Genomic DNA, 23,791 nt, shown 5'->3' with positions numbered 1-23,791 from the left:
CCTTTCACACTTGTCCCGTTTTGAGCGTTTCTTATGAAACAAAGCTTAGGATCGATTACTTTGGACATATGTCAAAGCAGCAATCGTGTTTGAATGCGGAATTGACTAGGTGCACAAATATGGTGACTGTTGAATAGTGTAAGCCAGGGTTGGCCAAACCAGTCGTCAAAGGCCGCTGTGGGTCCTGGTTTTTGTTCCTACCAATCGAGCACAGTCATTTTAACCAATAAATATTCTGCTAAAACAGGCAGCACTCGACTGCAATCAACTGATTACACTTGTAAGCAGTGGTGTTACCAGGATGCCAGGGGTGGGTGGGCATTAGGGGAACCACAATGCTCAAGTAGATCAAAATCCAGCGTAGGGCTACTGCACCTTAAAACATGTTTTGTTTTCTCCTTGAGATAACTGTTGTTGCGATTTGGTCTAAACAAATAAAAGTTGATTTGATTTGATTTGACTTAGAACACATCCATAACTGGACATGCAGGTGACAATGTTTTTTAAGGTAACCTAAAGTGGTTCCTTGGTTTTATTATTATTATTATTATAGTTATTCTTTGTTACGCAAACCCTTTTAGCTCAATTTGACCCCCTTAGAATTATTCAAAATGCACCAAAATCGGCAGGCAGGTCAAGACGGTCGCAATCTTTGATACCGTGAAAAGACAAATTCCAAATACACTATGTAGCGCCCCCTAGCAGTCATTCTTTGTCCAGCTGACGCTTTGAGCCCTACTTTGACCCCCTCAGAATGCTTCACAACTCACCAAACTCAACACCCAGGTGAACACTGGTGAAAAAAAAAAAAAAAAAAAAAATCAAAATATGCGTACATGTGTGTAGCGCCCACTAGGAACAAGACCAACATTTAATTTTTTTTCTTTTTTTTTTTTTTAAGTTGAAAGAGGAGGTAACAACGCAAAGGTTAAAACTTAGAACACATCAGTACTATATGAATGGGATACCATACGCGGTGCCCAGACTGCCGTTTGTACTACATCCATTTTTCTTTGGGTGGGCAGAGCATGTCCGTGGTAACACCCCTGCTTGTAAGACACCAGATTGGTGAAAAGGTGTCTTGTTTTTTGGAATGAAATCCAGCACCCACTGCGGCCCTATGTGGAATAGTTTGGACACCCCTGGTGTAAGCTCACTTCCTTCGAGTTGCTGTGTGTCATTTTGTCACGTTACAACAAATAAGTGAATGAGTTTCCATGCATTCCCCGTCAACATAAAAATGTTTTGGTTTAACGCCTCACCATATTTTTATTCAAATACATTTTTTTAATTCTCTTAATGTTTTTTAATGATTGGTCAACAAATGCTGCCGCAGAGTCAAACTTAAAAAGTGTCAATTTGGCCGGCAACCTGACAAGAGTGTGTTTTGTAATGATTCAACATAATAGGAGGGTTAATTGAGGAATTACAAATAAGTGAAAGAAAACTATCGTCATTCATTTCTCATCTGTTAATTTGCACTGTTAACACTGCCATTTTCAGACCATGCAAGTGCTGCCAGGAAGGTATGTGTCACTTCATGGCCTTAATATTATTTTTTTCTTATGTGCTTAAATAAAAACATTTTTATTCATTTATTCCCCTTAGAATAGGACACATGGGTCCTCAGGGAATGCCAGCCTTGGTAAGATGCAAAACTGATTGTACACATACTATTTCTTTCCTTTATATAATCTGATTTGATTGCAGGTTTATTTTTTAATATTATGTTTGGACTAAAACCGAAAAAAATATTTTAATGAATGGCTATTGTTTGAAGAAAAACAACTAACGTGCAAAATGCTTTTATAAGCTTACAGTATATAGGAGTCTAATTAATCCTCATTTTTGAACTTTTTTTTTTTTTTTATACAATTGTAAATTGAATATATTACAATTAATTGTTATTCAATTCATTGAGATTATTGAGGTCATTAGTATCAGTCTATATTCTTTTTTTTCAATACGTAGTTTGTCACTTTTGTAATGACAGAATCAAATATTAAATATAGGTTGTTGTTTTTTTTAAATAAGTAAAATATTAGATATATATATTTGAATTTGCTTCCAGTTTTTTTTTCTTATGCTGAATGTCTAATTACAATTATCAGAGTGACATAATTATTAAGTAATAAATATAATAGTTAATAATAGTAATAGTTTTAATTATTCGTAATTGCTCTACATTTTTGGTTCATTATTTTTAGTATGCTTATATTAACATCAGAATTATCAAAGAGGAATATTTTATTGCTTACATGAATTATTGGGATTTAATCGATAAATGTTTTTTTTATTAATGTCTTTCTAGATTTATTCATGTTTTGTACTTAAATAGTGCTCAATGTTACTTGAAATTAAAATCTGATATTTTACAGTGAAGAACATTTCAATTTCATCATTTTGTATTAGTTTTTATCTTTTGCATAATTATATCTACCGGTAATTACATCATAGATGTATCCTACTCAGGATTTCCCAAGATGGAGGCATGTCAGGAATACTTTGGCCTGCCACCACCGCCCACCAGCTTCGGTCGGCCGCTGCAGCTGTCTAAGGGTGATGTGGTGGAACTGACACGGGCCGAGGTGGAGCTGTCATGGTGGGAGGTGAGTTATCTGCCATGTTGAAACCAGGCTCCATCTTTACATGTGCTTAAATTAAATGTGCTTGTATCCCCGCTTCATCCTCCAATTCAAATTCAAAATTACTTCTATTTTTTTCATCTAATTATCAAGTTAAGTACTTTTTGCTTGAAATTATTTTTTGTAAATAAATTCTTGCTGTTTAGACATATTCAAAGGGATTGGCATGTTTTGAAATTCTATGACATTTTTATGTCTTTTAAATACATAATCATGATAGTTTTTCTTTTAACAATTGTGTTCGTAGAGTAGCTGAATTGTTTTATTAGATTTACTGTAATTATTATGGTTGAATGACTTTATATAAAGTATATATTTTTGAAGTTGCCGTTGTTTTTTTGCCACGTTATTAATACACAGGTTTATTTTAATAGCTTTTAAAAAAAATGTATTGCTATAGTAGCAAAATGATTGCATTACATTGCATTTACCAACTTAAAACACTAATATTCTAAATTTATCTTTTGTCATACTGAATTTGAGACCTGTTTGACAAAATAATGTAACCAAAATGTTTTGTTTTCTTTTCCTCAGGGCAAAAACTTGACTAGGGGTCAGACGGGCTGGTTTCCCTGCAGCAGAGTTATTCCTTTCTCGTGTGTGAGTTTAATCATTTAGTATTAGTTTTATACATATACATATATATTAGGGCTGTCAAAATTATCGCGTTAACGGGCGGTAATTAATTTAAAAAAAAATAATCACGTTAAAATATTTGACGCAATTAACGCACATGCCCCGCTCAAACAGATTAAAATGACAGTAAAGTGTCATGTGCACTTGTTACTTGTTGTTACTTGTGTTTTTGGAGTTTTGTCGCCCTCTGCTGGCGCTTTGGTGCGACTGCTTATATGGTTTTCAGCACCATGAAAATTGGTGGTACTGAACAATGGCGAGCTACTAGTTTATTTTTTGTTTGAAAATTTTACAAATTTTATTAAAACGAAAACATTGAGGGTTTTTAATATAAAATTTCTATAACTTTTACTAACATTTATCTTTTAAGAACTACAAGTCTTTCTATCCATGGATCGCTTTAACAGAATGTTAATAAAGTTAATGCCATCTTGTTGATTAATTGTTATAATAAACAAATACAGTACTGATGTACCATAGTACCATATGTTGAATGTATATATCCGTCTTGTGTCTTATCTTTACATTCCAACAATAATTTACAGAAAAATATGGCATATTTTATAGATGGTCAGAATTGCGATTAATTGCGATTAATTACGATTAATTAATTTTTAAGCTGTGATTAACTCAATTAAAAATTTTAACCGTTTGACAGCCCTAATATATATATATATATATATACAGTGCCTTGCAAAAGTATTCGGCCCCCTTGAACCTTGCAACCTTTCGCCACATTTCAGGCTTCAAACATAAAGATATAAAATTTTAATTTTTTGTCAAGAATCAACAACAAGTGGGACACAATCGTGAAGTGGAACAAAATTTTTGGATAATTTAAACTTTTTTAACAAATAAAAAACTGAAAAGTGGGGCGTGCAATATTATTCGGCCCCCTTGCGTTAATACTTTGTAGCGCCACCTTTTGCTCCAATTACAGCTGCATGTCACTTGGGGTATGTTTCTATCAGTTTTGCACATCGAGAGACTGACATTCTTGCCCATTCTTTCTTGCAAAACAGCTCGAGCTCAGTGAGGTTGGATGGAGAGTGTTTGTCAACAGCAGTCTTCAGCTCTTTCCACAGATTCTCGATTGGATTCAGGTCTGGACTTTGACTTGGCCATTCTAACACCTGGATACGTTTATTTTTTAACCATTCCATTGTAGATTTGGCTGTATGTTTTGGATCATTGTCCTGTTGGAAGATAAATCTCCGTCCCAGTCTCAGGTCTTGTGCAGATACCAACAGGTTTTCTTCCAGAATGTTCCTGTATTTGGCTGCATCCATCTTCCCGTCAATTTTAACCATCTTCCCTGTCCCTGCTGAAGAAAAGCAGGCCCAAACCATGATGCTGCCACCACCATGTTTGACAGTGGGGATGGTGTGTTCAGGGTGATGAGCTGTGTTGCTTTTACGCCAAACATATCGTTTTGCATTGTTGCCAAAAAGTTCAATTTTGGTTTCATCTGACCAGAGCACCTTCTTCCACATGTTTGGTGTGTCTCCCAGGTGGCTTGTGGCAAACTTTAAACGAGACTTTTTATGGATATCTTTGAGAAATGGCTTTCTTCTTGCCACTCTTCCATAAAGGCCAGATTTGTGCAGTGTACGACTGATTGTTGTCCTATGGACAGACTTTCCCACCTCAGCTGTAGATCTCTGCAGTTCATCCAGAGTGATCATGGGCCTCTTGGCTGCATCTCTGATCAGTTTTCTCCTTGTTTGAGAAGAAAGTTTGGAAGGACGGCCGGGTCTTGGTAGATTTGCAGTGGTCTGATGCTCCTTCCATTTCAATATGATGGCTTGCACAGTGCTCCTTGAGATGTTTAAAGCTTGAGAAATCTTTTTGTATCCAAATCCGGCTTTAAATTTCTCCACAACAGTATCTCGGACCTGCCTGGTGTGTTCCTTGGTTTTCATAATGCTATCTGCACTTTAAACAGAACCCTGAGACTATCGCAGAGCAGGTGCATTTATACGGAGACTTGATTACACACAGGTGGATTCTATTTATCATCATCGGTCATTTAGGACAACATTGGATCATTCAGAGATCCTCACTGAACTTCCGGAGTGAGTTTGCTGCACTGAAAGTAAAGGGGCCGAATAATATTGCACGCCCCACTTTTCAGTTTTTTATCTGTTAAAAAAGTTTAAATTATCCAATAAATGTTGTTCCACTTCACGATTGTGTCCCACTTGTTGTTGATTCTTGACAAAAAAATTAAATTTCATATCTTTATGTTTGAAGCCTGAAATGTGGCGAAAGGTTGCAAGATTCAAGGGGGCCGAATACTTTTGCAGGGCACTGTATATATATATAAATATATGCATACATATATATAAAATTGTCATGAACGAATTTACTGCACCGCCCGAATTTTTCCTGAAATTAATGCAATTACAAATGTTTTCAGTATGAATGTGTTTATTTCTTGGTTGTGCAATGGAAAAACACAAACAAGCTGAAAAGAAAAGACAAAGTGAACACAACTTAACACAGAAGGCAAAAAATGGGCTAGACAAAATTGTTGGCACCCTCAACTCAATATTTGGTTGCGCATCCTTTAGAAGAAATAACAGAAAGCAATCGCTTCCTATAACCATCAACAAGTTTTGTGCACCTCTCAGATGGAATTTTGGGTGACGACTTTTTTGCGAACTGTTCCAGGTCTCTAAGATTTGAAGGGTGCGTTCTTGCAACAGCAATTTTGAGATCTCTCCGTAGTGTTCAATATGATTTAGATCCAGACTCATCGATGGCCACCTCAGAATTCTCCAGCGCTTTGTCGCCGAACATTTCTTGATTCTATTTGAGGTATTTTTGGGGTCATTGTCCTGTTGGATCACCCATGACCTCTGACACAGACCCAGTTTTCTGACACTACATCCAACATTGCGGCCCAAAACATTTTCATAGTCTCCATATTTCATGACTCCTTGAACATTGTCAAGGCACCCAGTGCCAGAGGCAGCTTTTCTTTCAGTTTTCTTTTCTTTGTAGGCCTCATTCGGGTGCCTTGATAGTGTGCAAGGAGCAGGGGCACCGTATAGGGGTGAAAAGTGATATTGATTCTAAGGGCCCATGCCGTGATGGGGCCCACAAAGAAAATTAGAACATTAGGTAATCGTCTGTAAATTTAAATATTAATCATTATAATTTTAATTAGAGCTGGGAATCTCTGGGCAACTAACAATTCGATTACGATTACGATTCAGAGGCTCCGATTCGATTATAAAACGATTATTGATGCACCCCCCTCCTTTTTTTTTTCTTTTTTTTTTCAATGTTTTGTACATTAGTTCCAAAATTGTTCAAAAAAAACTCTCGGGCTAAACCACAATACTAATTCAGTATCAATTTAACATATAGCAGTAAACAAATAGACAAAAATAACATTAAATAAAAAACGCCAGTCCCCATTCTGTATCAGCAGCTTTAAACTACATTCAATTAATTTAATGTTGTGAATCAACCGTTAAATTTGTTAAAATTGCTCCCGTTATTCCATAATTTCCCTTTTGTCAACTTTCGACATGTGAAAGTTTTAAAACTATTTTAAAGATAGATTCAAGTCAATATTTTACCGATTTAGGAGTATTTTAGATAAAAAGTTAATTAGGTTTGCTTGGAAGGTTCGCTACAACAGCCTTGCAGGGAAGTGTACTGCTTTAAGATGGCGGCCGTTTATAACGCCCACATCTAGCTTTTTGTAGATGTGCTGCTAACACTACCAAATCTATATTGCATCTAATCCTATATAAATGATATCCACCGTAACATTATATGGATGTACTTGTAGCAGCTTTTCGGCAGCAGTCAGGTATGTTGTTGTGTTTTTTTATCTCGTTGCATGAGTTGAGCTAGAGCCATGGGTTGAGCATTGGCATTACCCGAGGGGCCGGGCAATGGGAAGCATGATGTTTAGCTACTCTCGCTCCGTTCCGTCCCGAAGACCGCGCGGCGCGCTGAGTGTTGTGTACTTCCGCTTTACTTCGCATATTTCAATAATCGGAATTTGGATGTTTGTGAATCGTTCTCGAATCTTCCACGGCCGAATCGCGAATAATCTAAGAATCGTAAATTTTGCACACCTCTAATTTTAATAGGAATAAAACGAAGGGTTTCTTTTTCTTGTTTTGTTTTTGGCAAAAAGTAAACACCCAGAGAGCATATGTATTGCCACCCCCCCCCCCCCAACCCCCGTATTTTCATTAAATGGTTTGGTCCGCCCTTCCTTCAATCAGACCGGGAGCAGCGGTGCGCATTTACACCTGTCTGAATGACTTGGAGTGTGCGGTACTGCAGAAATGCTTTCAAAACAAAAATCGGGTTATCAACAGAGGAAAGTATAGAAAGCAAAACAGGAGAGGGGTAGAAAAGGCCAACAGGATGTGACAAAGTACTTCACAAAGGAAGGATGGCGTCTTGTGTCAGTGTAGTGCTGAAAATTTACCTGTTATCTTAGCCCACTCCAGCCCCATTTGGAACCTCGTGATGTCTATTACAAAGCTCCGAAGCGAGGTCCCAGCTCACCCCGTAAGAAATACGGAATTTTCCCGGCCTCAATGAGCAACATTCACCTATTCAAAAACGTGAATTCCAAAAATTGAAAGCATTTTTTTTTGGTATCCTACAGATGTTGAAAGTTGGTGTGGAATTTTTGTAGCCTATAGTCGAGATCGAGAGTTTCCAGATGGGGTTAAGCCTACCGTACTCCATAATGAAATACTGTAATTGTTTGCTCACTAGTGTTTGCTCCACTTTTAGCTTACATTTAATCAGTACAGCAGGCAAACCCTTAGGCAGGCAAACCCTCTTCATACTAAAACAGTTGTATACCGTATACTGTAGTATAGTTAAGTTACCAGTCTTTACCACTAAAATATACTGTAAGAATAGTATATTATTATTAACATAATAAAAATTAGCATTTGAACAAAGGTGTGTAAACTGTGATTGCAACTGTATGCCATGAAAATGTGAATGTTGTTTACATCAGTGTAATGTCTTTTTGCACAACAGAGGCCTACTCCAGACCTGTCTGCTTACAGCTGGTGAGTGGAACATTATTTTCAAATTATTATATTATTTATATGCATTACAGATGCAACAATATCTGAATCTCACAGTTCAATATCGTTACAGAGTTTATCTCACTGTATAATTATTTTTGCAATATGTTTAGAAAGCTCACAGTACATATTGTTTTCCCAATTTTTATTTATTCATTTATTTATTTTTTGGGGTGGGGGCTCTTCAAAATTACAGTAGGTTAGTCTAATGCCAAAATTCGTATTCCTCTAAAATGCCATTTCTCCAGCAGACAACTGTTGCACTCCAGCATAACATATGACTACGTAGATAACCCAGCAAAAACAAATAATTATTTAAGACACAATGCTTTATTATTTAATACTGAGATAAAACTATGACAATATCACAACAAGGCCACAGCAATTTTGAAAGTTATATATTGCAATATCACGATATTTTGAATATTGTTATATTCCTAACACACATGCATTTAATCTATGTATTGTATAACTTATTTTAGCAATTATTTTTTTGTTGTGGTACTCCATTTCCTGTCTAAGGTTCATCATTAACCCTTTCCAGGGCGGTCGTGACATAATTCATTCATTCATTTTCCATGCCGCTTTTCCTCACGAGGGTCATGCATGAAATAATTGTATACTATGTTAAATTATCATTGAGTATTGTAATTCATTGCAATGTAGTTTAATTCAGTTATTTCTTACGAAACTATATTTTTGTTTCACAATTATTTTCGATTCATAATAAAAATTTTAATTTGGGATTTTATCCATCATTTTCATTACATTATCCTGTTCTTCTGATTTCATATAAAACATTTTTAATCATTTTATTTCATTTAGATTATTGCTGTCTTATTTGCAATTTTTTGTACAGAAGTGTAATTTGTTCTTTGATTACATTCATAATTCATAACATTCATAATAATCTTACCCAATTGAAATGACTGAAAATGCTTGAAGGTTTGCGGGTAATATGGATCGACCCGCCGCCAAAGACCTGCTCATGTCCCGCTCCGACGGAACCTACCTGGTCCGACAAAAAGATGGTGGAGAGTTCGCCATCAGCATCATGTAAGTTTGAAGAAATGTAACAAATTAGTGCTTGCCGAAAGATCAACATGCGAATTGAACCTGTCCTAATGAGAACGGTTTTACAATTTTTCTAATAACGTGAAAAAATGTACATCATTGTTTCATTGTGTCAGGTTCAACATGGACATCAAACATATTAAAATCACATCCTGTGATGGCCTGTTCCGCATGAATGAGAAGAAGGCCTTCAAGGCTTTAGTGGTGAGTCTCACTGGTCAATGTTAACATTAAACCTAATAGCAAGCTTGCTTTTGTCAAAAAAAAACAAACAAAAAAAAAAACAACACAAACAGCCATTATAATAAAACACATTTCACACACAAAAAAGTCAATATTCTGTAATATCTTCCTATTAATACTGTATATCACCATGTACGTGCTTAAAGTGCATGTGACACGAAAATGCATGTTTATTTCATAATACACGCGGTATTTTATGCTCCTGAATGATATGGACCGCTTGGATGTGTGTGGAAGCGATCGCTATCTTTATTTAGTTTTTTTTTTAATCCCGCGCCATGAAAATGAGTGACTTCCGGCTTCGGTCTTGCATTGAAGAGGAGGGCGCTGTGACGTGTACGGGTGAAGGCGTCCTCTTCACTAAACAGCGGTACCGTTGTGTATGAGGACTAAGGATTCAGCTGATTTTGCGGATTAATATGTTTATTTTTCGCATCACGCCAGCCAAAGGGCTGCAGAAAAATCTTGCTTTATGAGGGAGAGGCGTGTGCGCCTTTTTGGAGTTTCAAAAGGTTCCCATTCACTGTGGATATTGGCCAAAACAAGCCCTACTACTGTGGGACCACTGGACTTACGAGGAATTGAGTAAACATCTTGTTTTGTATTATGTCAAATACGAATTGAGCAATTACAAAGTAAACACTACAAACTTTCTTTCAATAAAGGACTACTTACCTTTGATCAATGATAGGCAAATAAAAAGCTCTCCTCATGCAAATTAGCTGCACGTTAGCTGCACAACAACTGCAGCCGCCCTCCTCCGGGGAACGAACTGTAAATTGCTCTCCGCCGGGCGGTTTGACGATCCGCAAAGACAATCGACAACCCAGTCGTCATGTCAAATAATCCGGGCTAGTTATGTGTGATTTTCCGCTTCGAACACTTTGAAACATCACTCGGTTCGGGTTAGCATGTCGGCTAGCTGTCACGCCTCTTGGTTTGTTTACATTCTTCGAAGCCGGGGAAGGGAAATGACATATGTCCGATTTAGGTGTCAGAAAATATCATTCGGGAGATGCGACAGTAAAGGTGAAGTCGACAGTTTTGACCATTATGGAGTAATTTTGCCATGTCGTCCTGAATAAGTGCATTTTTATTATTTCATATTCCATTTAGCACAAGACTGTTATTTGTCATGACCATGCCATTTATTTAGCAATTGGGGAAAATACTTGGATAAAAAGAATATCCTGTAAAAATATTGAAGTAAAGAGACAGAAACAATGACATTTTGCAGCTCTCTTCGTCGCGTTTTCCTCGTTGTGAATAGTTCCCCTTCGACGGGCTGACTGGTCCTTCTCAAGCCATTTATTTAGCTATTGGGGAAAAATACTTGGATAAAAAGAATATCCTGTAAAAATATTGGAGTAGAGAGACTGAAACAATGACATTTTGCGGCTCTCTTCGTCGCGTTTTCCTCGTTCTGAATAATTCCCCCTCAATGGGCTGAATAGTAAAACCGATGAGCCCAGTCACCCGCTGACGTCATCCACCTGTTGGGGACGCTAGAGCCCTATAATAGTAGGCGTGGCTAAACGGCAGATTAAAAAACTAATTTCTCGTCATCTGCGCTTTGCTAAATTGTTGCATATAGTCGAATCGTCTCAAAATATGATTGTAATTCACATAATAATGCTATTTAAGACTTTTTCTCCAGTCGTATGCTCTTTAAGGGGACTGTGCAGTCGTTTAGATGATTTGGGTTCTGAATACATGAAATATCTGCGATTGGCAGCGAAGGAAAGAAATTCTCTTAACGAACAGGAGATGACGACACACAATTCAGGAACAAAAGAAAGCAATAATCACCTCGGATATATACTTTTATTAAGGAAAGATAAGAAAAACGGACAGACAGGACATTCCACCAAGACGCCTCGAGCAGAAGTGCCTCGACCTTCTATATCATACCGTTTATATTCCTTGTAACAAACACTGGAAAAACCCAGGTGGCACCCTAGTGCCGGCCCATACCTAGACAAAACAATGGAAGAAAAAGTCCTTGTATGCAAGCAGTACTGTAGATAAACACACAGTTACCAGAAGAGAGAATGATTATGTGCAACGATGTGAAATGAACAGATACAGTGGGGCAAATAAGTATTTAGTCAACCACTAATTGTGCAAGGTCTCCCACTTGAAAATATAAGATTGGCCTGTAATTGTCAACATGGGTAAACCTCAACCATGAGAGACAGAATGTGTGTGTGTGTGTGTGGGGGGGGGGGAATCAGAAAACCACACTGTTTTATTTTTGAAGAATTTATTTGCAAATCATGGTGGAAAATAAATATTTGGTTAATACCAAAAGTTCATCTCAATACTTTGTTATGTACCCTTTGTTGGCAATAACGGAGGCCAAACGTTTTCTGTAACTCTTCACAAGCGTTTCACACACTGTCGCTAGTATTTTGGCCCATTCCTCCATGCAGATCTCCTCTAGAGGAGTGATGTTTTGGGGCTGTCGTTGGGCAACGCGGACTTTCAACTCCCTCTACATATTTTTTCTATGGGGTTGAGATCTGGACACTTGCTAAGCCACTCCAGGACCTTGAAATGGTTCTTACGAAGCCACTCCTTTGTTGCCCTGGCTGTGTGTTTGGGATCATTGTCATGCTGAGAGACCCAGCCACGTCTCATCTTCAATGCCCTTGCTGATGGAAGGAGATTTTCACTCAAAATCTCTCGATACATGGCCCCATTCATTATTTCCTTTACACATATCAGTCGTCCTGGTCCCTTTGCAGAAAAACAGCCCCAAAGCATGATGTTTCCACCCCCATGCTTCACAGTGGGTATGGTGTTCTTCGGATACAATTCAGTATTCTTTCTCCTCCAAACACGAGAACCTGTGTTTCTACCAAAAAGTTGTATTTTGGTTTCATCTGACCATAACACATTCTCCCAGTCGTTTTCTGGATCATCCAAATGCTCTCTAGCGAACCGCAGACGGGCCTGGACGTGTACTGGCTTCAGCAGGGGGACACCTCTGGCAGTGCAGGATTCGAGTCCCTGGCGGCGCATTGTGTTACTGATAGTAGCCTTTGCTATTGTGGTCCCAGCTCTCTGTAGGTCATTCACTAGGTCCCCCCGTGTGGTTCTAGGATTTTTGCTCACCGTTCTTGTTATCGTTTTGATGCCACGGGGTGACATCTTGCATGGAGCCCCAGATCGAGGGAAATTATCAGTGGTCTTGTATGTCTTCCATTTTCTAATAATTGCTCCCACAGTATATTTCTTTACACCAAGCGTTTTACCTATTGCAAATTCAGTATTCCCAGCCTGGTGCAGGTCTACAATTTTGTCTCTGGTGTCCTTCGACAGCTCTTTGGTTTTGGCCATTGTGGAGTTCCGAGTGTGACTGACAGGTTGTGGACAGGTGTCTTTTATACCGATAATGAGTTAAAACAGGTGCCATGAATACAGGTAACGAGTGGAGCCTCGTTAGACCTCGTTAGAAGTTAGACCTCTTTGACAGCCAGAAATCTTGTTTGTAGGTGACCAAATACTTATTTTCCACTCTAATTTGGAAATAAATTCTTTAGAAATCAAACAATGTGATTTTCTGTTTTTTTTCCACATTCTGTCTCTCATGGTTGAGGTTTACCCATGTTGACAATTACAGGCCTCTCTAATCTTTTCAAGTAGGAGAATTTGCAGAATTGGTGGTTGACTAAATACTTATTTGCCCCAATGTATACGTTCAACTGAATAAATGGAAATGTATACATCTACAGCAGGCAACCAGTTCTGGGCGTACTATGCCTCCTACCCATCTTCAGCTGGGATAGGCTCCAGCACCCTTGCGACCCTATGAATTTTTAAAAATACATGAAATATGTTGAAGATATGTTAAAAATGTGTTCAGATTGAGAACAATTTTAGAAGAGTTATAGAAATAATCCGTTTTTCAGCTTCTCAGACACCAGAACAATTATGGGGGGTGGGCCCTAACTTGGAAGCCCCACTGACAAGAGGTGTGTCATGCAGTACTTGCCCAGAGTAGGTGCGTTCCGGTCGACTACAACTTCACCATGGGCCCACGGAATTTCTAGCATTGCTTCCTGGGGTATCAGCGGATAAATTACAACCCCTCCAATGCCTCTTAAAAATATAAATGTTCTGCCGGAAAGCCATGGCAGCGGTGCGTCATCGAGCATTAGGCACACAGTAGGTGCGTTTAAGCCTTGGGATCCTGCCGGATGAGTTTTTTGAAGTGGCTGGGCAGAGGGAAGTCTGGGCTTCCCTGCTAAAGCTGCTGCCCCAGCCACCCTACCCTGGATTAAGCGGTAGATAATGGAAGGATGGGTTGTTAAACAATTTTTCTTTGGCACAATTAAATAATTTATTAGTCACTTTAACGCATGCTTATATGCATTTTTGTAGGAGATGATTGAATACTACCAGCAGAACTCCCTAAAGGAGTGCATCAAGGATGTGGACACAATGCTTCGTACGCCGTACAAGCAAGCCGAGCAGAGTGAGGAACAAAATATGCATCACGCGGCCAAAGGTTTGTGCCTCTCTACAGGTAAATGGGAGAACATGCTTTTTGATTTCGTCATCATTATTTGGGGACAGTGTGTCTTAACTCTCATAAAGTGCTTTGAAATGATGTACGACTCGATTTGGTGATTGTTCAAGCGTTTAGGAGCAAAATGCAAAAATATTATATCTAAATGATATCTAAAAATAGATTTTGTCTAAAGAAAATGAACAGATAGAATTTTTGTGGAGGTGAGATATTCCAAGCAAAAAAAAAAAAAAAAAAAAAAAAATTGAGCATTTAATGATCAAAATACTAATTCCGTGTTTTCGACTCAACTTTGTTTATGGCGCCTTGATTTTTTACCATTTCTAATCTGTCGGGTCATTCTGAATGTTGTCCTGACAGGAGGCAGCGCACGGTTCTTTGGCATGGCGAAGGCTAGGTACGACTTCTCGGCACGCGATCGCTCTGAGCTGTCGCTGCGCGAAGGAGACACCATTAGGATCCTTTCCAGGAAAGGCCACAGTGGCTGGTGGAAAGGAGAAGTGTATGGCAAGGTGAGCCAGAAAAAAAAACTGAAAATGTACGCAAAGTCTCTAAGACTGATAATTGTTGTCCCATTAGGTGGGATTCTTCCCAGCCAACTACGTGGATGAGGACTACTCAGACTATAGCTGACCTGTAGGCTCGGACTTCACATAAACGGATACTTCTCATGTGAATAAAACTTTTTTATGACCATGAACATTTCGTGCAGTTTGTTATTATTATTGGTCATCGCATTTTTGCTAAATGCCAAAAATGATGAAACATTATTTCCGTAATGTACTCATCTAAAACTTCAATTTGAGGTGTAATTAAGTAAAATTTCACAAATTGTACCCAAATAGATGTGGGGTCGCATTCCAGTGTGGTGTTGGTTCATTTATAATCTGGTAGGGATTCACCATTCTTGATCATAATTCTGTTTTATTGATAAAATGCACAGACAACTTCTTTAAGCATGATTCCATTAGACTTAGACATGTGGTAACACCATGTTTGTGTGTAAAAATGCTTTTGGAAGTAAACCAGTGTCACATTGCATGATGGTTCGTAAAAGTCCACTTTATTTTGAAAATATCAAAACAAACCAAAGGGGAAACATATAACATGTAACTCTAAATTATTAGCACTTTGGCCTAAAAAATGTTTGATGTCTCTTTTGACTGCTATTTTGCCATTTTCTGACTGATTGAATCTTGCTTTCACTGGTAGTACAACTCCAAGTTCATTCCGTCATGGATCTCATCTGTAGACCTCACAGTTAAGTCAAACGCAGGAAAATACTCATTTGCGTTACATCAACTAAGGATAAACCAATGCCACATCACCAGCTCGACATACCTTGTAAAAAAGAATGTGCTCACTTGTTATATTTGAAGACAATGTATTTCCGTAAAGTTAGTAATGACAATATTTTACTCAGAAAACTAATGTTTCAATAAAACAGGCCGTCAATTGCAAGATGTGATAGCTAGGGCGTAGGTTTGTTCTCAACATTGGCAGGGACGCTATAACAGCATAACCTGCATGTACACTTTTTGCGGGGGACGGGACATAAATAAGACCAAACAGATTAGGTACATTTCTCAAATATAGCTGGTTCCTACGTAAAAATGAAAAAAAGTTACAATAAAATTATTTTCATGGGAGAAAGTCATATTTCAAAATGCTTGCTTCATATAAAGGAAATTTACAGTAGTTGTGTTTTGGGGGGGGGGGGTTTTGGGGGGGGGGTGAAAAAGTCTGCATCGGCTGCAAATATATATATATTTTTTTTAATGATAAGAGAAAATACATTTTAATTAGGGAATAAATGCACAGTTGGATTAACGTTAACAGTAGAAAAAGTACAGGAAGACACGTCACTAAACAGCTTTCTAGTTTTACAGGTTAGCAAGTTCACACGGTTTAATGTTATGCTAACTCTGATGCAGGTCAGACTGTCAGTTGCAAAATTAGTGGTGTGTTCCCCACCTTCACAACATTGACGTCTTTTTACATTAGTCAAAGTGGCTGCTGTTGGCCGAAAAACCTTTCTAATATCCCTCCTTTTCAAAGTGGGCGGAGGAGGCGGCATGTCGACATGTATTTATGTTGGGATTGTGTGAATGTGGGCGTTCTAGTCATCAGCCAATCAAACGTGCGTTTGAAATGGAAAAAAATGGACCAGCACATTCAGCAAATGAAAGGGGGTAAATGTAAGTCTGAACATAATGTAGGGTCAATTCTATCCTTACAACTTATGGCAAGACAATCTAAATTACCTGTATAACTGAACTCATTATATAATGCAAATAAGGTTGCTTAAAAGTTGGTGGGGACAATTTGAGCATCCCTAAAAGTTGGTGGTGTTCTGTCCCTACCGTTCCTATGCAAACCTACGCCCTTGTGTGATAGCATTATAAAGTATCAGTACATGATATCTTTGAGTACTCAAATGTAAGGATTTGTACTCGGCCTGAAAAACTGTGGTTATTGGTGCATGCCATTCGTCAGCACATTACAAAGCACATCAAGTTTTAAGGATACAGTCTCCAAGTGACACATGGTCCTTGAATATGGTGTACCTGCACACAGGAGAACATTTACAAAATTGACCACATTGAAAGCCAGACAACTTTACCTGAAACTTGAACATAGCATGTGTTTATATGATATACCAGAATTTAAGATTTTTTTTCTAAAAAAAAAACAAACAAAAAAAAACAAACAAACAAACAAACAAAAAAAAAAAGACAAGTTCAACAATGCTTAACATCTTAAGATTTTGGTCATCTTATTTTTGCTGGCAAACTCCTTCACGGTTAAATCCACTAATTGGCGGTAATGTAACGAGCTGGTTTGCTAAGGGAAATTACAAAAGAAGAAAAAGAAGGTGGACGACGTGTGAAGTGGTCACCGCTCAACCAGCGGACTACAGTATATAAAAAATGCATGGGGGAAAATTAAACCACAAAAGGGAACCGCGTGGTACCCCAAGTCACACAGGCGCGCTTTCACTTTCGTGACTTTTTGGACTGTCAAATTGTCGCCATTTCCTGGAGAGCGAGACTCACGAAACGGGTGCACGGAGAGGCTCTGCCTGACTCGGTCATTGTTACGCACACGTCCCCCTGGTCATCTTGCATGGTTTACGCTTCAAGGAAATATACATGGCGCCACACCATGTTTCTATTTGTTATTTTCCAAGTGGTGAATGTGCAACTGCGCAATGATTATAACATTCCAAGTAATGATGTTACGACTTTCTTTGTCGTTTTATCAAGATTCATTTCAATCGCAACTCGGCATTACACAGGAGGGAGAGTGTGACCCCGCTCTCCCTCCCGTGTGATGCATTCAAATGCGTTCACGAAAAAAATCAGTGCTCACAAAACGGACTCTGACAAGCTGGCAACAGAACCTAGAAAATACAATGTGTGCATATGTGTATACATACACACACAAACACACACTATATGGCTCTTGTGGAATCACATCTTAAAATATGTTGGGTGTTTTGGCTCTCTCGGTCAAAAAGGTTCCCGACCCTTGACTTAAACCCATGACTATCTTTAGATTCTGCTTTTTTTTAAACTTTTTTTTTTTCCATATACAGTGAGGAGTCGAAGCATTTGAACCCTTGTGATTTTGCAAGTTCACCCTCTTAGAAAATAGGTCTGAAATTTCAATCATAGAGAAAATCCAGAAATCACATTGGATGATTTTTTAAATAATCTATTTGTAATTTACTAGGGTTCATAAGTATTTGCTCCCCTGAGAATAAGCAATATTATGACACTCAAAGAGTTGTCAGTGTACCACAAAAAAACAAACAAAAAAGTTCACCTTTACCCCATGATTAACCACCCACCTACCACCCATATGAGCTCAATATTGTCACCAGTGCACCCCACAGTCAATCATAACCCAACTGCAACCATTGGCAAGACCAGAGAGCTTTCGAAAGACATCAGAGAAAAAATTGTTAAGCTCCACAAAACTGGAAAAGGCTATGGGACAATTGAAAAGCAGCTTGGTAAGAATAAATCAACATTTTCAGCAATTGTGAGGACATGGAAAAGGCTAAAGATGACTGATTATCTACCTCAGACTTGGGCTCCATGTAAAATCTCTCATTGTGGGGCATCACTCATGCAGTGAAAAGTGAGGGCTCAGCCTAGAACTACACAGCAGGAGCTGGTCAGTGACCTGAAGAGAGCTCGATGCAGTTTCAAAGGCAACTGTCAGTAGAACACTACGGTGCAATGGTTTAAAATTATGCATTGCTCAGAAGGTTCCCCTGTTGAAGCCAGTACATGTGAAGGCCCATCTGAAGTTTGCCTGAGTGATGCAGATGGGTTATGGGAGAAAGGCATGTGGTCAGATGAGACCAAAGTAGAACTTGTTGGTGCAAACTTTACTCGCTGTGTGTGAAGGAAAAAGAAGGATGAGTACAACCCCAAGAACACCATACCCACTGTGAAGTATGAGGGTGGAATCCTCATGCTTTTCGGCAAAGGGTACAGGACGACTGTACTGTATAAAGCAAAGGACGAATGGTGAAATGTATCGTCAGATTTTGAGTCCTTCTCTCAGTCAGAGACTTGAAGATGAGTTGTGGCTGAATCTTCCAACATTACAATGATCCCAAGTACACAGCCAGGCTGAACAAGGAGTGGCTGCATAAAAAGCATATCATGGTTCTGGACTGACCTAGCCAGTCTCCAGACCTGAGTCCAATAGAAAATCTTTGGATGGAGCTGAAACTTTGTGTTTCTCACAACAGGCCCGAAACCTGACAGATCTAGAGAAGATTTGTGTGGAGGAATGGGCCAAAATCCCTGTTTCCATATGTGAAAGCCTGGTGAAGAACTACAGAAAGCATCTGACCTCTGTAATGGCAAACAAAGGCTCCTGCACGAAAATATTAACAGATTTTTTTCAGGGGTACAAGTACTTATGAACCCCAGTAAATTACAATTATTGAAAAATCACACAATTTGAGTTCCAGATTTTTTAGATTATGTCTCTTTAAAGAGCATACGACACCAGAAAAAAAGTCTTAAATGGCATTATTATGTGAATTAGAATCATATTTTGAGACGATTCGACCATATACAACAATTTAGCAAAGCGCAGATCACGAGAAATTAGTCTTTTAATCTGCCGGTTAGCCACGCCTACAATTATAGGGCTTTAGCGTCCCCAACAGGTGGATGACGTCAGCGGTAGACTAAGCTCATCGGTTTTACTATTCAGCCCATTGAGGGGGAATTGTTCAGGACGAGGAAAACGAGACGAAGAGAGCTGCAAAATGTCATTGTTTCAGTCTCTCTACTCCCAATATTTTTACAGGATATTCTTTTTATCCAAGTATTTTCCCCAATAGCTATATAAATGGCTTGAGAAAGACCAGTCAGCCCGTCGAGGGGGAACTATTCACAATGAGGAAAACGCGACGAAGAGAGCGGCAAAATGTCATTGTTTCTGTCTCTTTACTTCAATATTTTTACAGGATATTCTTTTTATCCAAGTATTTTTCCCCAATAGCTATATAAATGGCTTGAGAAGGACCAGTCAGCCCGTCGAGGGGGAACTATTCACAATGAGGAAAACGCGACGAAGAGAGCGGCAAAATGTCATTGTTTCTGTCTCTTTACTTCAATATTTTTACAGGATATTCTTTTTACCCAAGTACTTTCCCCAATTGCTAAATAAATGGCATGGTCATGACAAATAACTTGTGCTAAATGGAATATAAAATAATAAAAATCCATTTATTCAAGACAACATGGCAAAATTACTCCATAATGGTCAAAACAGTCGACTTTACCTTTACTGTCACACCTGCCGAACGATATTTTATGACACCTAAATCGGACATATGTCATTTCCCTTCCCCGGCTTCGGAGAATGTAAACAGACCAGAAGGAGTGACAGCTAGCCGACATGCTAACCCGAACCGAGGGATGTTTCTAAGTCTTCGAAGTGGAAAATCACACATAACTAGCCTGGACTATTTGACATGACGACCCGGTTGTCGAGTTTCTTTGCGGATCGGCAAACCGCCCGGCGGAGAGCAATTTACAGTTCGTTCCCTGGAGGAGGGTGGCTGGAATTGTTGTGTAGCTAACGTGCTAACAGCTAACTGCTAATGAGCGTGAGGATAGCTTTTTACATGCCTATCAATGATCAAACGTAAGTAGTCCTTTATTTAAAGGAATTTTATAGTGTTTACTTTGTAATCACTGTATTCGTATTTGACATAATACAAAACAAGATGTTTACTCACTTCCTTGTAAGTCCAATGGTCCCACAGTAAATATCCACGGTGAATGGGAACCTTTTGAAACTCCAAAAAGGCGCATACGCCTCTCCCGCATACAGAATGATTTTTCTGCAGCCGTTTGGCTGGCGTGATGCAAAAAATAAAAGTATTAATCCCCCAAATCAGCTGAATCCTTCGTCCTCATACACAACAGTACACTGTAGCGTGAAGAGGACGTCTTCTACCGTACACGTCACAGCGCCCTCCTCCTCAATGCGAGACCGAAGCCGGAAGTCACTCATTTTCCTGGCGCGGGATTCAAAAAACTAAATAAATATAGCGATCGCTTCCACACACATCCAAGCGGTCCACATCATTCAGGAGCATAAAATACCGCGTGTATTATGAAATAAACATGCTTTTTCGTGTCACAAGCACTTTAAGTAGAAATGCATCCATCTTTTCTAAGTGAGTGAACTTGCAAAATCAGTCCTCACTGTATACATTTATTTTTTGTCATGAATGGGACACTCCACATCCATGTTACAGCGGGGTCTCCCGAAAAAAATTCCCATGTTAACCTAATTTGTAAGCAGTATACTGGTTGATAGGAGTGGGAGCCTCTTGGTACCTCACGATACGATACGATTTGCGATACAAGGCTCACGATACCGATGATCTGACAATATGGTGATACAACGATTATCGATACATTGCTCAGGAAATCATTCTAGGATATTCTACAAACAACTAATAAACATAAAAACAAGCTTCTGCTGTGAATTACAATGAGTTTATCACTAGTAGACGTCCAATCCATTTGACCTGGGAGGGTGGCAGCGAATGAACAATAGTTCATTCGCTGCCACCCTCCCACTTCAAACGGATTGAAGGTCTATGGCCGTCAGTGGCAGCCAGCGCCAGGCAATGAGGTAATTTTTGGCCATTTAAGGTCATTTACCTGTTGATTTTCAGTTACTTCCTGTTGATTTTGGGGTATTGTATGGGTCACTTCCTGTTCTGTAACTCAAAATAAACAGGAAGTGACCCATAAACTACCCAAATGATTGGCAGTGACTCAAACTCAACAGGAAATGACCCGTAAATGCCCTAAAATGAACAGCAAGTGACCTGTAAATGCCCTGAAAATCGGACAGAATGACTGTGAATGATCTGGTTTCGAATGAACAAACGTTCCCAGTCTGTGGAATGGGGCGTCCAGCACCGTCAATGCAGCCTTAGAGTTAACTCAGACACTATCATGATGGAAAATTTTGGTAGCAACTTGTTGGTTCATTAATTTTTTTTTTAGACATTGACACCTTTTTAAAACGATATCTGGATTCTTGGCAGGAGCATATCGATAACTAAAGATGTCCCGATCGATCGGCGGTCCGATCACGTCATTTTCAAAGTATCGGAATCAGCAAAAAAATATCAGACATGCCTTTTTTTATTTATTTATTTATTTTAATTAAATCGTTTTCTAATTGTATTCAACGCTACAGACAAAATGTCTTACACTCATCCAGAGTCTTTAGTTTTGGTTTAAAGATTGGTTCATAATAACAACAAACATCCTCCCCTGCCATTTATTGTCGCACTCACAAAGTGTGGCACCGAAAAAAACTTGGAACATGGAAGTGACGTCGTGTAACTTTATTTTAAGCGGAGGGGGTTAAGCGTTAAGCGTGGCTAAGGGGAAAAAAGGCAGAAGTCTAACTCCAAGAAGCAGTCGTACGGATAAACGGCACTAAGGCTAAGCCAAAATTTATTTTATTCTCATTGTTTGTGAATGTGAGTTTTTGACTGAATGTCACTTTTAAGCCTAGTAAGTAGGTAAACTACCTCTTTTGAAGATTTTTGTTATTGCACTATTCTGCACTCAATGTTTTAGTTTACATATTTTATGGCACAGTGCTGATAAGCTTTCTTTTGATCCAAAGCAGTGGAACAATGTCATGTTGGACAATAAAAAAAGATACTTAAAGCAATTGAATTGAGTTTTACTCATTTTTTTCTTAATGCATTGCCAAAATGTATATGATCGGGAAAAATGATCGGGAATGATTGGAATTGAATCGGGAGACCAAAAAAAAGCAATCAGATCGGGAAATATCGGGATCGGCAGATACTCAATCTAAAACGATCGGGATCGGATCGGGAGCAAAAAAACATGATCGGAACAACTCTATCGATAACCTTTTGGGAAAAAAAGTATCACGATATATCACCATTTGGATATTTTGTCACACCCCTACTGGTTGATGTAAAAACTAATGGAGAATCAAACTTTGATTCATAAGTTTGTAGCTTAATGCATTAATTATGAGAGTATTTATTGGTTAAACAGTGAAAATTGGAGGAAAACTTTGCATGTCGATTTACAGTGTGCGCCCCTGAATCTTCTGCCTGCGCCCCTAAAATTTCAAGTTAGGAGCCACTGTGCTCCTAGTAAAAAATGTTAGTCTGGAACCCTGCCAGAGAACATACTGTTAAAGTCATTGCACGCACGTACTTAAGCTTTGTCATCCGACAAAAATAGTTAAATATTGTTTTCTTACCATTTCTTTAGGACTATTTTGTCATACCGCGTACCCGTCTGGGCTGCGATGAGCTTCTTCAGATCTCCAATGGTGTCCTCAGAGCTGGTAGGGTGACTGATTAAGGATGTGCACATATCAGCTCACAGCTAATACAAGATCCATATCCAAAATTCCTCAATTCGTGGATTATTAAAAAACAAAACGTTAGTCACGGCACTGTTAAAGCGGTGTATATTGATCACTATAGTGATGTTATTGCCTTCTGCATGAAGGATACTTGCACTTTACCCGGACTTTCTTGCCCAGGCGATCGTTACAAACCACCTCGATCATCTTGTCGTTGTGTCTGTAAATAAAAACGAGAGGCGGGTGTTAAAGCAGCGCGCGCTAAATAAAAGAAAATTCTAAACAATTAACACATTGAAAGCAATAATATCCCATTTTGATATATTGTTCGGATATAAGACTCGAAATGTCAGTCTTTCTTGATATGCAATCGATGCAATGAATTGAGGTTTTACGTATAGCTTCTCGGTACAAACACATATTGTTAAAATGATCATGTTTTTAAAACTACAATGAATATTTGTAAGTGAAAATATTCGATATTACCTCAAACGCACGAGTGGATAAACAAAATGAAGCTTTTAACGCTAATGATACGATTCACGTCTAAATGTTTTAGCCTTTACACCAATCAAATCAGCGTACAAATGATGGACAGCGAAAATCCGCCAATAGCAGAGGCGCTAAACCAAAGTGGGTGTAAAGGGGAAAACAGAAAC

At 38.7% G+C, this 23,791-nt stretch overlaps 2 protein-coding genes across 4 annotated transcripts in view; one reads left to right on the top strand and one right to left on the bottom strand.

Annotated features, from left to right (window-relative positions):
• The window catches only part of LOC130919979 (proto-oncogene vav-like), a 46,371-nt gene extending 30,687 nt beyond the window's left edge, over positions 1–15,684 (top strand). For 2 of the 3 annotated variants that reach the window (XM_057842668.1, XM_057842669.1), the window contains exons 21-30: positions 1,504–1,526; positions 1,609–1,645; positions 2,473–2,609; positions 3,180–3,245; positions 8,310–8,341; positions 9,305–9,415; positions 9,550–9,637; positions 14,063–14,207; positions 14,571–14,722; positions 14,790–15,684. In XM_057842668.1, coding sequence (XP_057698651.1) covers positions 1,504–1,526; positions 1,609–1,645; positions 2,473–2,609; positions 3,180–3,245; positions 8,310–8,341; positions 9,305–9,415; positions 9,550–9,637; positions 14,063–14,207; positions 14,571–14,722; positions 14,790–14,843 — 845 coding nt within the window. In that variant the 3' untranslated portion in view covers positions 14,844–15,684. The remainder of the gene's footprint in view (positions 1–1,503; positions 1,527–1,608; positions 1,646–2,472; positions 2,610–3,179; positions 3,246–8,309; positions 8,342–9,304; positions 9,416–9,549; positions 9,638–14,062; positions 14,208–14,570; positions 14,723–14,789) is intronic. The other variant, XM_057842670.1, reaches the window with a different exon arrangement.
• On the bottom strand, positions 15,257–23,728 carry ubl5 (ubiquitin like 5). Its single transcript, XM_057842675.1, has 5 exons — positions 23,619–23,728; positions 23,284–23,352; positions 23,025–23,108; positions 16,740–16,777; positions 15,257–15,456 (listed from the first exon to the last, which is right to left on the bottom strand). The coding sequence occupies exons 2-5, from the start codon at positions 23,337–23,339 to the stop codon at positions 15,413–15,415; spliced, it is 222 nt and encodes a 73-aa protein (XP_057698658.1). The 5' UTR covers positions 23,340–23,352; positions 23,619–23,728; the 3' UTR covers positions 15,257–15,412.
• Positions 23,729–23,791: the final 63 nt, after the last annotated feature.

The sequence above is a fragment of the Corythoichthys intestinalis genome, chromosome 8, assembly GCF_030265065.1.
Source record: "Corythoichthys intestinalis isolate RoL2023-P3 chromosome 8, ASM3026506v1, whole genome shotgun sequence".
In the NCBI taxonomy this organism is placed as follows: Eukaryota; Metazoa; Chordata; class Actinopteri; order Syngnathiformes; family Syngnathidae; genus Corythoichthys; species Corythoichthys intestinalis.
The sequence above is the reverse complement of the archived record's forward strand: the minus strand, read 5'-3'. Positions and strand labels throughout refer to the sequence as shown.